The sequence below is a fragment of the Blastomyces gilchristii genome (genome assembly GCF_000003855.2).
Source record: "Blastomyces gilchristii SLH14081 genomic scaffold supercont1.5, whole genome shotgun sequence".
NCBI classification, from domain to species: domain Eukaryota; kingdom Fungi; phylum Ascomycota; class Eurotiomycetes; order Onygenales; family Ajellomycetaceae; genus Blastomyces; species Blastomyces gilchristii.
The window spans coordinates 3,014,754-3,029,603 of NW_003101678.1; the positions used below are offsets into that span (position 1 = coordinate 3,014,754).

The 14,850-nt window shown below is 44.8% G+C and overlaps 2 protein-coding genes across 2 annotated transcripts; both read right to left on the reverse strand.

The window, feature by feature from the left end:
- Positions 1 to 119: 119 nt before the first annotated feature.
- On the reverse strand, positions 120 to 2,811 carry BDBG_03567 (uncharacterized protein; the record flags this gene model as incomplete). The annotated part of the gene is made up of 3 exons (XM_002626357.2): positions 120 to 840; positions 939 to 1,048; positions 1,145 to 2,811. The coding sequence occupies 3 exons, from the start codon at positions 2,809 to 2,811 to the stop codon at positions 380 to 382; spliced, it is 2,238 nt and encodes a 745-aa protein (XP_002626403.1). The 3' UTR covers positions 120 to 379.
- Positions 2,812 to 3,526: 715 nt separating this feature from the next.
- BDBG_03568 (jumonji family transcription factor) lies at positions 3,527 to 12,327 on the reverse strand. Its single transcript, XM_031721305.1, has 6 exons — positions 11,704 to 12,327; positions 10,218 to 11,569; positions 9,903 to 10,000; positions 8,659 to 9,563; positions 7,472 to 8,531; positions 3,527 to 7,366 (listed from the first exon to the last, which is right to left on the reverse strand). Exons 2-6 carry the CDS (start codon positions 10,611 to 10,613, stop codon positions 5,197 to 5,199), a joined length of 4,629 nt encoding a protein of 1,542 aa, XP_031577812.1. The 5' UTR covers positions 10,614 to 11,569; positions 11,704 to 12,327; the 3' UTR covers positions 3,527 to 5,196.
- Positions 12,328 to 14,850: the final 2,523 nt, after the last annotated feature.

Below are 14,850 nucleotides of genomic sequence, written 5' to 3' on the forward strand. Positions count from 1 at the left end.
TTAGTTCAGCTTCCGTTTGTCTACTGAAGATGTTCATTTGTCAAGCGACCTTTGCTGACTATGATCCGGCCTTGCCATATATTAAAAGTGCGCAACGGTAAATCTCCAGATAAACACTGCTACCCTTTTGATGTTCATAAAATCCGTTTATACTGCAATTAATATAATTGTGGCTGACTATTCACATAGGAAAACACAAACAAGAGCCAATTCCTATCCCAGTTAGAGGGCAGCTTTTTCACTCCAACCTAGCACCAGATCCATGTCTTTTGAGCATTTAAAATGAGAACAAGAGCAGGAACAACAAATAGGAAGCATGCAAGAAAAGGGGACAAAAAAAAAAAAAAAAAAAGGAAAAAGGCACCCAGAATCCCTCAGCCTAACCCAACTTATCCAACTCCCTCCTCAACTCCCCCGGCAAGTTCCAAACCCTCTGCTGAAACGTGAACGCTCTGGTGCTCTGCTGGGACGAACGCCACTTCGAAATCCTCGAATCCTCCCGCGCCCACCCGTTCACCTTCTGCAAGATCTGCGTCTTGTTGATGCGGAAATGCGCCCGCACGACATTCATCCAGATCCCGTTGCGCTTGCCCGGCTCCCGGAGCCAGTCAATCATTGCATACTTGACGTTCAGCGGCCTGGAGTCGAGGATATATTTGCGCGCCTGGGCGTCAGCCTGTGGTCCTACTTCGCCGCTGTGGGCGGGTTCCTGGCGGTACGGATCCTCGGAAAGGACCATGGCCTGCAAGCTGATGAGGACGGATAGGATGGTTGATTTATCGGGCTGCCATTGTGCGGCCTGGTCGCCTTCTTTCCAGGTCCCTAGCAGTGAGAGGCAGACTAAATATATGCGTATCATGTCATGTCAGCGGGGGAAAAAAAAGGAAAATTCAATTTTGGTGGAGATTGCTTTTTCTTTTCTTTTTCTTGGAACGTACCTTTCCCATCGTCGTGGAGGTTTGGACTCAATCCCGCATGGTTCACAGCCGTGCGGCAGTGCACTAAAGGCGGTCGTTTTGGATAGTTCTCATCGCAGAATATATCAAAACTATTCATCACGAAGAATTAGCACAGCGCACGCGCATTATCAAGCGGGCGGGAGGAGAGGGCTAGAGAGCGCTATGGCTCTTATGACTATACTTACTCGAAAAGACCATAAGCGTAAGGAGTATCGGGATGGCCCATGATCAGACACCTCATCACATCAGGCCGGGATTCGCCCACCTGAACAAAAATCCCCTGAGGCAACGATGTGGACATGCCCGCAATATCGGTGACCAACTTTTTCATGCGACCCGGCGAGCAGAGAGTCAACTTAGCCGCGGCCGACGCAAATACACTATTCTCATGCCGAAGCACGGCATCGTTTCGAAGGAGGCAACGCTCCTTGTGGAACTTCACCCATTTCTCCTCAGCGAATAACCCCGTTTTCTTCATCGTTGCTCCCTGTTGCGCAACTCCTGCACCTGTAGATCCACCGATCGCTTTATAAATAGCCGTTATTTCGTTACACAATTTCATCATCACTTTCCCCTCCGGCGTCGACTTGATGCACTTCGTAGCAGTGTATCTCTGGATGATCTCGCTCTGTTTCGCCAACTGCTCCAGCCTCTCCGCCAGAGACGGGATCTTCTCACCCAATATCAGCGCCTTCTCCCAATCCTTCTCCAAACCATCACATATCGCCTGCAAGCCCGCGGTGCTAAGCTTGCAGTACCGCTGTCCCTGCACAAGATCCCTAAGCTCAGGATGCTCGCCAATCCTCTGTACAAAGCAGAGCACGCTCGAGTAAACCCCCGCACGCTTGCTAACCTCCTCAATGGAGTCATTGCGCAGCAAATCCGTCGCCCGATCAATGAGCATGGTCAGCTGCAGCATCGCGTGCAGCTCTGGCGGTAAATCCCTATTGTTCCACGTCGGGATCAGCTCCGTCACAATCCCCGCCATCATCTCCGTAACCCCGTCCATCTTCGCATCCTCGCTCTTAAACTCGATCGCCCGCTCAAGAACCGCAGGCGGCGGACCCGAATAATACAAGTTGATAAACGGGCTGAAATTCCCCGAGCGCTCAGCCGCGTACCCCACGCCCCGCGAATCAAGCGTCCCGGCCATCCTGGCGGCATTGTTATTTCCCTTCCCGTCCGCCGCCGCGCCGGAATGCTGCATATCGATCTCCATCAAGTCATACCGCGCCAGCATGACCCAGATGATAAACATCCTGCCCAGCCGGCAGCACCACTGCATATAATAACTCTGCACACTGCGCACAGGAGCGTCCTTGTTCGGCTTTTTCCCGCAGCCCAGGCATGTGAGGACACCATCACCACCACAGCTCATGCACTCCGCTGCGCAGATCAGGGTTGCCTTGTCGCGGTTGCGCCCGGCGACGCTGGTCCAGCGCTTAATCCATGCTACGACGTCGAAGCTGCGGGTGATGAGTTTCTTGCGGCAGACGTGGCAGGTGGTAGCCATGCGGTTGGCCCAGAAGGTATGGACTGCCGAAATGCTCTGCTTGATCTCCTCTGGATGTGGTTTTGGCTGTGGAGGTGGTCGTGGACGTGGACATGGACGTGATTGTGGTTGTGGTTGTGCATATCGTTGATGCTGTATTCCGCTACCGCTACCGCTACCGCTACCGTTATACGGCACGGGAGCTACGAACTGTGCGGGGACTTGGTTTCCATACGCAACGGGCCCCTGATTACCGAAGGCATTCGTGTTCTGGCCGGGAATCATCGGCTGCTGCGCACTAGGTTGTTGGGCCGGTGGCGTGCCAAAGTATAACTGGCCGTTCATGTAAAAGTAGCTCATTGTCGAAATGGCGAAGGCGGTAGGGTAGTTAGGGTAGGTATGTGGAGAATCAAATCGGTGATGCAGAGCTATGAAGCTCCCCTGATTATCCCTGATGATGATATGATATGCCCCTCCCCTAGTTACCTCTTTCTTTCTGAAGTTCTGAAATCTAATGGATAACGGGCAGCTAAAATAATCTTTTAGTTCCTCAGTGCAGACTAAACATATTATTAGGCAAAGAAAAGAAAGGGGGAATGGGACATAGCAAAAGAGAAAAAAAATATGTTCAGCACTTTATAAACCAACCCCCCTTTGAATTTTTTTTATTTTTATTTTTCCCTTGTGTCTTCACGCAAAAGCCATGACATTGTTGACGAATGAATATTGACAGTATACACAATGATAATCAGCATATCAACAGCTGTTTAACGAAGTCACCGTTTCTGACCACAGTTACTGCCTACGTGATATATATTTATATATCAATCTGCCTCTTCTTTTTGACAAATTTTCAGTTAATCTCCCCAATACTGAAGTGAAAAATCACCTGAAAATATACACATTATATTATATATATATTTTTTAAAAAAAGCACAAAATAATAACCAAGAACCAAGAAAAACATTTCAATTTTTTTTTTTTTTTTTTTTTTTTTTTTTTTTTTTTTTTTTGGAAAAGTAGTAATATTAATAGTATAAAATAAATGCCTTGAAGAAACAGGCGCCCTTTTTTTCTTTTTTTTCTTTTTCTTTTTCTTTTTCCTTCTTCCTTTTTCCTCTTAAGCTAACTAAGCTAAAAGGTATACATATAGTTAATAAAAATGAAAAAGGAGAATGTTTTTTTTGAAAAAAAAAGAAAGAATGAAAGAAAAAAACGGCCAAATATCTATCTAACTAGCTCATAGTGCGGTACCAGCCAAATCAGTCGTCCATTTTTCCTATCTTTTGTCACCCCCATACCTCCATGCCCCAAACCTGGCCAAACCGCAAATAAAGGGCAAAAAAGGAGCCGGGGGTTGGGATATCAAGTAAACAGCTTATTTCTTTTAAGGCAACAATAGGGCAATGGTAGAAACGGCCAAAAAAGGAAAAACATTTTTTTAAGAAAACTTTCTCATCTGAGAGAGAAGGGGGCAAGAAGTGGAGATGGGGAGAGCGAATTCAGAGAGCTAGCTTTTGTTTGGGGAATATCGTACGCATAGACAACAGGGATGTAATAAGGAGGAGAATCGGAAATTATGTTGAGATGCAATGGGGCGATGAGGTGTGGGTTGTGTTAAATGTTGAATTTGTAGCGTTTTGAGAAGGGTAGGGGGCAAGAGGGAGGGGGGGAAGAGTGAATATTTTGTATTTTCCACTTTTTGCTTTCCTATCTCGTTCTTCCCCATTCATTCACACCTGTCCCATCCCCATGTCACAAGCACGAAGGAAACCGAAGAAGCGGGGAAAAGAAAGAATCGTATCTCAAAAATACCAAGATCATTAAAAACAAGGGGGGGGGCAAAAATCGTTTCTCATCTCATTGTATGTATGTATATATGTCTGTGGAATGGCTGTTTCTGATATTTGTCCATTGTCCGTAGTGCTTCGTAGCACATGCAAATGGAATAGTGTAACGTGGCATAATATCAGGGGCGAGTGTAGCAGGTAGTAAGTAAAAAATTCGACAATGCGGAATGAATTACACAGATTGGGCGGGGACGGAGGGTCATATCATATCGGTCGTGAGTGTTTCTTTTTTGGGTCAAAAACGAACGAGCGAAACCAAACAAGCAGGCATCATCTATACATTATGTGTGTTTTTATTTTATTTTTTTTCTGTTTCCCTCATGAATTTTCGTTTTCAGTGTTGTAATATGCAAGAAGCAACACGAGGCAAACAAATCAAACAAACACCCACGGCGCAGAGTGCAGAATGCAGGATGCAGAACCCCGGATTGCAACAAGTTAAATAAGGGTGTAGGGAACGGGGTTCCAAGGACCTCAGGGTAGATGAAGATCAGTAGATGTCATAACATATCATGATATGCGCAGCACCACGAAGCATGCGAGAAAAAGACTCAAAAAACGCAACCAGGCAAGCACGCAAGCAAGGCAAACAAAATAGGCAATGAATTCATTTTTATTTTCGTTGTCGTTATTCTCGTTCCCATTGAGAAAGCAAAGTGGATGGGTTGGCGGGGATCCGGACGCGGGGACAAGGACGGAATCAGTGGCCTCGCTCATAGACAGGAATGAAGCAGCGCTGGCGCATAAACAGCGTTTGTTTGCGCATAAACCGTCATGCAACGGAGCTCCAATATGCCAAGGAGGGCTAGCACGTCGTTCAAAAGACGTAAACGGGACACCGCCGGGCGGAGCGGATGATGTGGTTTTCAAAACCAAAAATAACCCGATTCCTTAATCAAGGACTTCCCCCCTCGTCCGGCCCATCAAACCCAAACCCAGCCATATCCATACTGTGCAACGATCCCGGACCCCTCCCCATATCTAAGTCCGACGACGCATAATCATTCCCAGCACTCCCAAACCCTGCCGGCCTCTCATGCGGTCCGAAGAACGGTCTATGCTCGTCATCCCTCTCGCGCCCATCAACGGGCAACTTTCCGCCACCGCCCGCATCGCTATTGCCGCAATCGCCATCAACCCACGGCCCGACGCTGCGCTGCCAGAAGCGCTGGTTCGCCTGTTGGTCGCCGAAGAGGTCGTGGTCATGCAGCTGGAGATGGCGTGGGAGGATGGAGGATTCGTGCTCGATGTGGAGGGAGAAATCGTGTGGGGATTGGTAACGGAGTGGGGGCCGGCCAAAGGTCGAGCAACCGGAGGCAGAAGCGGGGGAGTCAGCAGTGGCGGGGAGGGGCATGGTCATGGACATGTGCATGTCGAATACGGAGAGGTGGTTGTGGTTTTGCGCGTGGTTGTGGAGGCCGTGGAGGTGGTGGTGAGGATCGTCGAGAGTCATGGCATCTAGAGACGACGGGACAGGGAATGACGACGTCGAGGATAATGAAGATGGTTGTTGTCCGAATCTGGAAACGCCAACACCCAGGACCCCAACATGATGATTATTGTGGTTACCGGGGCCAGTGTCAAGCGCCAAATGCTCCTCCACAGTCGGTACTTGCATGCGTATCTTCCTTCTTGGAACCGTAACATCCACCCCACAAGCCTCAATGACCTTTTCCTTATCCTCCCGGGAAAGACCGTCAAAATACTGAATAGCCAATGACGGTTTCGGCTCTGCAAACACCTCACCAATTAGATTATACTCCCGCCGAGCATAGTCTGAAAACCCAAACCCAGGCGCATATGGCGATTGGTACACGGTAGCCGACTGGTGCCGTTGCATGTCGAGATAAGCATACTTCCCTTCAAACTTGGGCCGCGGACCGCAGGGTTCATTAACAGGTACCTCCTGCAGGGCTTTTTCTTCCGGGGGCTTTTTTTCAGCTACCGTTGTCCCCTTTGGGGTGAGATTCATAAGAGCAAACCGCAGCATCCGTAGCAGGTGATCTACTTCATCTGCCTTCATGTTTAACGGTTGCAACGGCGCGTAGTCAGCGTCGTTATTATTAGTGTTATTATTATTAATATTTTGATTGCTGCCTTTGGGCTTAACCATAGATTCCGACATTGCCGTCTTGAGCTTTTCCATTCCATTCTTGGGAAGTACCGAACCAGCCTGTCCCAGAAGCGTCTGGACGACAAAGTCGGAATTGACAATGGTATATCCAGCGCGAAGGTTGGCGTGATCTGTAATCGAAGCCACAAGACGTCTGGCCATGGTGAACTGGGATGTGATGTCACCAGCCCATACTGACATTTTATGGTTATTATTATGAGGTTCCGGCGGTTGTAACTTTTCAATTGGCAGTTGAGAGTTGGTTGGGTGTGAAGTGGGCGACTGGGATATGAATTGCGAAGATTTAACTGGTTGAGACTTGATTAAATTATGGGCAATATTGGCGGTAGTATTGGTGGTGGTGGAAGCAGTAGCAGCAGCAGCAGCAGTAGTAGTGGTAGTAGCAACAGTAGGCGATTTTACGGGTTGTGGTTTGGCCGTTGCGGTTTGTGTGGGTTGCGAAACTGAAACAGACGTTACTGTGGGGCGTTGTGGTGCGGTTGGGTGCCTTGTAAATGGGCTGGAGGGGTAATTGCGGGCATACGAGGGGTGGTGATGAGTTGTCGCGACGGGAGCATTGAGCGATTTTACACTCTCCAAAAAATTTGACCGGGGATTGTGCGACAACTTATCGGGGTTTTCGGTGTACTGTGCACGACACTCCGTCGACGACTTCCCTAGATAATACCATATTTGCTCGGGCTTTGATAGATCAACTTTTGTACTAGATGAATTGAACGGAGGCTTCGCAGAAATAAACTCGCCCCATTGATAGACAAACCGCGCATCACCAAATGGAGTACCGGGAGACGGGAGGGACGAAGTCAAATCTTTCTTGGCGTCTGGTTTTCGCGCAAGGTGGGATGGCAGGGGTTTAATTCCGGCTGGGAGCGGGGGGAACGAAGATTTTTTCACTATGAGCAAAAATCTATACGGCAATTCCATCACATCACTAATAAATAAACAATGAATGTTAGCAGCAAGCACCAAGAACCTATCGTCTGTCGTGATCATCATCTTCTTCAAATAAGGAGCAGAAAAATATTTCCAAACATACCCTCTCGGCAAAACCTTGACAAGCACGGACCTCTCCACTGGTCGATTTTCAAGCACAACAGCCCCGTTAATTTCCTTATCAGCCTGAAACTGCACCAACTCCCCCGCCTGAATATTCCTCGCTACCTGGGTCAACTTCGGGTCCAAATCCAGCGTCTCTCCTTGCATATACGCATACTTCTTCGGTCGATGATACTTGCATTTTAAATCAACCCCGGGCACGGAATATTCAAGGCCGTCATCAGCCATCACTGCAACCGCTCCATACTCCACTTGTACACCAGCAAGCAGAGCGCAGGTGGGGTGGTAGGCTCTGGTACATTTTCCGTGCATGCACTGGAAGCATGCGCCGTTGATTTCGCGACAGAACAAACATTTCAAACCCAGGCGGGCCTTGGGAACTTTATCGACGTCACAGACAACCTCAGTGCCAGAATCGTCCCTGAGGATTGTCGTCTCTTCGATGTAAGTGGCACACCTCCGATGAGCATGAGATTTACCATCTTCCGTCGCCAGAAGTTCCTCGTAATCCATGCTGTTCGGACAGAGCACGCAGCGGATCTTCTTCGGACCAGTCACATGCAATTTAGCCCGCTTAGCTTTCGATTCCTGGGCCTCCCGTTTCCTTTTCCTGACTCGAGTCCCAGACTTTTCAGGAACGCTACGAGGGGGCGTAAGTAGATCCGACACCCCGTCCATATCCATCTCATCCTGATCGCTCCCCATTTCGTCATAGTATTCTGGTGTTGATTCACCCCGCAGTTTTCGTTCGATTTCACCGATATCGATCCAGACACTATCAGCTTCGCAGTGGCACTTCTTCGCGACCCGAGCATAGTCCAGCCAGCTTTCGGTCGCAAAGTTCACAGATTCAGCGCAGTTGTAGCCCAGATTGAATCCCGAATGGTACCCATAAGGATAAGTTATGACAAACTCGCCCTCATAGTGGACCATCTTGTTCACGGAGATGCCAAATTGCGACTTGAGAAGAGATGGCGAGATCAGGTAAGTCTTATGGCGAAGGAACTGGTCGCAGTTCTTTGCATCCGATGGCCAGACACCTGCATCATTAGTTTTGCCTTAATTAGCAAGAGTAATTTTGTAGAGAAGGGAGATGCAGGAGCTGCATATAAACCAATCCGCAAAAAGACAAAAAAATAAGATATCAAGGCAGGGTTGGAAGCTCACTCTTCATAGCCGCTTCGAACTTTCCCATATCCTCCTGGGATATACTGTACCACTGCTTTGGGGCGCCAAAGTGGATATAGTTTATACTATACAGATCCACATCCTCCAGGTGCCAGGCGAAGGTGGCCTTCCACATGCCCAGATATAGATAAGCAGTGTTGACTCCAGGAACCTTCTGACCAAGCACATCAAGAAGATTGGGTAATTTGGCCACGTTCCACGACGTTACGCTATCGTCGAATAGGGATCCAGGCATATCCGCACCGTACATGGGATTGTTGTACATTAAGGATTTCCAATAGGCGGTTTCCAGTTCCTCACATCGCTCAGGGGTGAATTCCTCTGTACCAGAAAGACGATAGTCAAAATCTTGAAAGGCTTCTTCATCGACGTAATCGGCTGCATCGCCGCGGTTGTATTTTCTCCTGGCAGAGACAGATTTGGGCTGTCTTCCTTTCGGTTTGGGAGCGGGCAGCGACTCCCCATCACTGAGTATTTCTGTTCTGGTTTCTACGGGTTTCGATTCCGGAGAGACAGGGGTGGGTGGGCTTTCCGGCTTTGATTTATCCACATGGTTCTCTGAAGACTCCTCCATAGGTTTATCCACTTCCACACGCTTAGGTTTGGGACCAGGTTTCCGTCGTTGTGAGTTGGATCTCGACTGTGCTTTGTTCGTAGCGCCGCGGTTCACCTTTTCCTGGTTTCGCCGTCGCTCGCCCCGCCGGGCTGGGGGTTGGTGACTGCTCTCCTCGCAGAGCGATTTCCATTGTGGTAAATTATAAGAGCGCTGTTTTTCGATATTCGCCTGTGTGAATGTGCCATGTGACCCGTGGAATTCCTGCATGATTGGATTTTTCACCCGGATGGTCTTGACAGATTCTTCGAGGGAGGGAAGGGCATCGGTCCTATTAAGATTGAAATTAGCATACAGTTACAGTCTCACGAACATATCTCGAAATGAGACAGTAGGGCGAAGGATTCGAAAACTCAGGTGTAAACGGGTAATTGGCGGGATCGAGACGGAGTCGGAGCGTGAAAGAGCCAATTGGTGACAGCAGCGGAAAGCTACGTTCAAGCAAGGTGCGGACACGTGCAGTGGCCCGTAACCAATCACCCGATTTGCGGAGAAGCTCCCGTTGGATACTTCCGACCTTTAATAAAGAATAGGAAAGACGCAAGGTGAAGTAGAAGGAGATGAGATAAAAATGGAACAAGAATACAGGAGAATGAAAAGCGGAACTCACCATTCCTTTGGCGGTATGATTTTGATGACTCCAGACTTCATGCCGTAGCTATCGACCTTCTGAACAAAAGCAGAGAAATCGCGGAATTGGTCCATTGTCTATATATCATCCGTCAGAAACAAAGGTGTCAGCCTTCACGTATATTATAACACTGGCGATTCGTTTTATCATCCGACGATAATGTAGTTCGAGGGCAAATAATGGCAACGTAAATCGAACGGATGGTACAGATATTATTTATCTAGCCAAGCTAGCCACCCTTGCCTACCGCTATGTATATAAAAATATGAGAAGATGGGGAAAGCAAGCACTAACAGGTTTAAAAACCGGAATCTTCCCACCGCCATAATAATGATCGGGATGAATCTCATCTGCCGCAGTTGTCGTCGTCGTCGTCGACTCGGGCACCGTGGCGGTATTCGAATTGGCACCGGTATTTAAATTGGAATTGCAATTGGAATTGGAATCGAGTTCCATGTCTGAGAGTTCGGACGTCGACGATGAAGCGGAGGAGGGGGAGGTATTATTATGATCAACGGACGAGGAGGAGGAGATCTTTTCGCCATCTGCGCTGGCAGGCGGGGTCATGGAGGCAGTGGTGGTGGCGATATTATTGCTGTTATTATTTTTTTTGTTGTTCTCGCCGGGATTGTCGAGGACCGGGTGGGGAGACATGGCGATGATAGCCTCAGCGGAAAGTTCCGCCGGCATGGTTTATCAACTGTCCTCTTTTTTCGATCGATTATGTTCCCCAAGGTTTCGTTACTTTTCGGGTATTTAGAGGAGGATTGTTGTTATTTTTTAGTTTGTTATTTTTTCACCCCAGCGGGGCCCCCTTGAGAAGGAGGGGAAGGGGTGAGAGATGGGTAAAGGGGAGGGGGGAGGGGGGAATTGGGGACGCTAGAGAATAGAGTCGAGTCAAGGGGAATGTAGGGGATAGGGGGGAAGAAGATGGGGGAGGAGAGGAGAGAAAAGGAGAGGAAAGGGGGCAAGGCAGAGAGGGGAGTGTGAAGGAGGAATGGGATATATCAGTTGTAGCAGTTGGCGTCGTTGTCGTGAAGGAGGGGAACGAGCGGAGAGAGCGATAGGCTGTAGTTGTCTTTGCAGCCAGAGCGAACTCGACTGGATGTTGATGTACCGCAGCAAGAAGAGCAGCGCAGGCGGTGGTTGCAGACAGACAAGACAGACACAGGCAGCGACACCCACACTAGCCCCAACCCGGGATAGCGGTGTGACTACCCGGGGCGTGGACGGCGGTAAAAGCCTGCAGAACCCAGGGTGTTGGGGGGGAAAGGACGAAGAGAAGGAAGCAGCAGCTGATCAGGATAATAGGGGAGAGGAAAGAAACAGAGTGGTAGAGTAATAGATGCCTCTCTGCCGGCCACAAGATGATGGATTGCAAGTGTGTATCTATCCCCAGGCCAAAGGCTGACGTTGATTGATGTTGACCTGACCTTGAACTAACTCACTCAACTTAACCAGAACTCAAGAGACAAGGCTCGAACCGCCCCCGGGCCGGCAGAAAACTCTCCCTAGTCCCTGCCCGCCGCCCGGATTATCCTTGATCCGCGGACTGCGTGGCGGACCGGATTATCTGTTGATGCGTCTTCGATGACGTAACACTCCTGTACACACCGGAATCCCTGCTAAATCGAACATCCGACAGCCTGCAATGGTAAGATATATAACTGTTAGCTCAGTTCCTCCTCATATCTATCCTAAAAAAGCTAGTATATAAAATAAATAAAAAATAAAATAAAAAAGTACCAGAAAATAAGAAAAAAAAAAAAAAAAAACCAACCATCCTCTCACCCCCACCCTCCCCCGACGTCATTCCACATATCACTTGCCGCAGGAAAAAGCCTCCATCCAGTCTATTTCAAAATCCCTTTCCCCGCCCCGAATAATGCAAGTCAAAACGCCCCAATGCTCAATCCAATGCTCAACACCCAATACCGTCCCTTCAAACAGAAAACTGTGCTTCCCTTTCCCAATTCCCAGAGAACTAAGATGCATGTCGGAACGAACGAACCTGTTTCGAACAGCGCCCCCCAGCTGAATAATAAATAAACTAAAGAACTCGCTGGGGAAAAAATTGAATCTATCTGCAGAATAACCTAAGGCGTGATCGGTCTAGATTGAAGAGTAGTGATGTGTATATGCTGTTATCCCCTCGTATGCCAGGAAGCAGAAAAGTTGACCTCGCTAAGTGCCCCACCCGACCTCGTTTTGTCTCGCAGATTGTTGGCCGTTACGGCCGTTGCGGCTATTGGCTGTGGCGATCTCCCTAGATCACATGACCAACCACTATATTAAGCTCTTTGTAGATAGATCTATCAATACAACCTTCAACTATTCTACAGATTATAGCCTGAATAGCACATTTTCCTTTTTAAGAAACATTGCATCAATATTTTGACAAGAGTAGTTCACCTTTTTCAGAAAGACTCTTACTTTTTACTAGAGCTATTTTATTTTCTCTAAATCTGCTGATCAGCAGTGAAGCGGGCCAATTCCTACCGAAAGCTCCGATTCTCGGTCGCCGATTCATTCCATTACACTTCATAGATTCCTGCCGAAAGCTCCGATTCTCAGTCGCCGATTCTCAGTTGAGGAACTCACAGAGTTCCTATTCTTCCGCCTCAAAGCTCTATCTCATATGTGTATAAATATTCACTCTGATCACTGATTCTCACACTTTCTCTTTTATTTTTCTTCTCTAATGTTTTTCACTTTTGTTATATAAGATTTATATCTTAATGCTAATCTATTCAGTGTAGACTTCTTATACTTGAAAAATGTTAATTGTCTTCTCATTAGAAATGATTACTTATTGAAAAGATATTTGAATGTGTAATAACATGTAATAATAAAGAAATAAACAATCAGTTAAGTGAACACTGAGTCTCTAGATAGAAGCTTACTTATCAGTCACTCTGACTCTGTAACAAGATCTTACAAAGAGAATATCAGTGAAAGACTGTAAGAATAAATACTTGTAGGCAATTATTCAGATATTTACAGCTTGATATAATTAGACTGATCATGTAGCTGTGTCTGAGATCAGAATCAGAATATTTAATAGTCTTATTATCAATTCAACTGATCTCATTACACAGTTTTAAGATTATATAGTAGTTTCATACTATCTCAGTAAGACTTACTGTCTACTCTTATCACATTTTTAAAATAAGATCATGATTTTCACTTCTCAATTTAAATTATTTTTATTGCTTTAAATGACTTTAAATCTCATTTAAGTGTTATCAAAAAGCATTACTTTTTAAAAAATTAAAAATAGGCTAAAAAAAACCTTGAAATGTCTAAAAATAGTAACTTTATATCAAGAATAAGATTAAATGAAATTAAATGAAATCACTTTCTTATTTTTTCTAAGTCATGATTTCATTTTAAGATTTAATATATAGTCATTTTACATGTTTTTTTAATGATTAGTCTCAGTGAGATTCATATTAAAAAATGTATAGAATCAGATTAAATAAGACTAAATATGAAATTTATAATCTCAGTAGCTAGTCTAGACATGATATGTACTGATAGCTACTAGAAGTATTCATAATAGAAAGATAAAATATAAATATCAAATGTATAATAGTATTCAAGCTGAGTTATAAATAGTATTCATTAACTTCAGTCTATATAATTATATATAGTCAAGAGCTGCTAACTCTATTAATTATATTATTATTATTATTGTTCTTCAATTATAGATGTATATAGTCAGAGACTATAATATCTATCTAAAAACTTTTAGTTCTCAGAGTTTTTCTAATATCTATAAAGTCAACTATTATACATTTATCAATTTCAGATATATAAAATCAGAAAATTTCAGCTCAGAATATAAAAACTCTTTATAAATTACAGTATTTTAACATCTTCTGATACTTTGAAATCATTTAGAAATATCATGATAAAAGAAAATAGAACAGAGTCTTAAAGAGAGACATATTAAATAAGTAAATAGAAAAGAGTATTATTATTATTATTATTATTCTTCAATTATAGATATATATAGTCAGAGACTATAACATCTATCTGAGAATTAAAAGTTCTCAGAGTTTTTTCTATATTTATAAAGTTAACTATTATACATTCATTAATTTCAGATATGTAAAATCAGAAAATTTCAGCTCAGAATATAAAAACTGTTTATAAATTACAGTATTTTAACATCTTCTAATACTTTGAAATCATTTGACATGATAAAAGAAAAGAGAATACAGTCTTAAAGATAGACACATTAAATAAATAGATAGAAAAGAATAGAAAGAAAAAAGTAAAGTAAAAGAAAGAGAGATCTACAGAATAAGATCTCTATAGTTTACATCTTAAGCTATATACATATTTTAATACTCTATATAACTGATTGCTATCTCTGTTCTCTCAGACCTGCTTCAGAGATTATTATTCTCTCTAAAGAACTGTCACTCAGCTAGCTTCTGTAACTAGCTTATTTATAAGTGAGATTCTCACTAAGAATAATATCAGAGCTACTCAATTCTAGTTAAGTCTCTAATCTTTCAGCTGTTAATCTCAGTATTTCAGTCTATTAATTAATTATCACAGTCTTGCTTGCACTAATCATCTATTAAGAATGCCTAGATCTTATCTCATCTAGATTCTTACTAGACCTGAGATATTCTAATCAGATAGTTTTTAAATATTAATTCTCTGAAAGTGAATATCTAGAGTGAGAGAAATGAGACCTGATCAGTTAAACTTGATAATAATTTACTATTCTGCAGACATTCTAGATCTCAATCACTCTAGTACTGATCTAACTTAAAGTACTCAGAGAACTGTTAATTCTAAGATCAGTAAGAATTAGTATCTGAAAACTCTTAGAGTAAACATCTTAAGCTTGATAATAATTCACTATAGTGCATCTGAGAGTCTCTGATACTGTTTTATAACTTAACAGTGA

Coding starts and splice junctions, on each gene's coding strand:
- BDBG_03568 (XM_031721305.1), bottom strand. CDS start 10,613: ATGCCGGCGGAACTTTCCGCTGAGGCTATCATCGCCATGTCTCCCCAC. Junction 9,564..9,902: donor ATCATACCGCCAAAGGAATG/GTGAGTTCCGCT, acceptor CAATCTTAATAG/GACCGATGCCCTTCCCTCCC. Junction 7,367..7,471: donor GTCAAGGTTTTGCCGAGAGG/GTATGTTTGGAA, acceptor TTTATTTATTAG/TGATGTGATGGAATTGCCGT.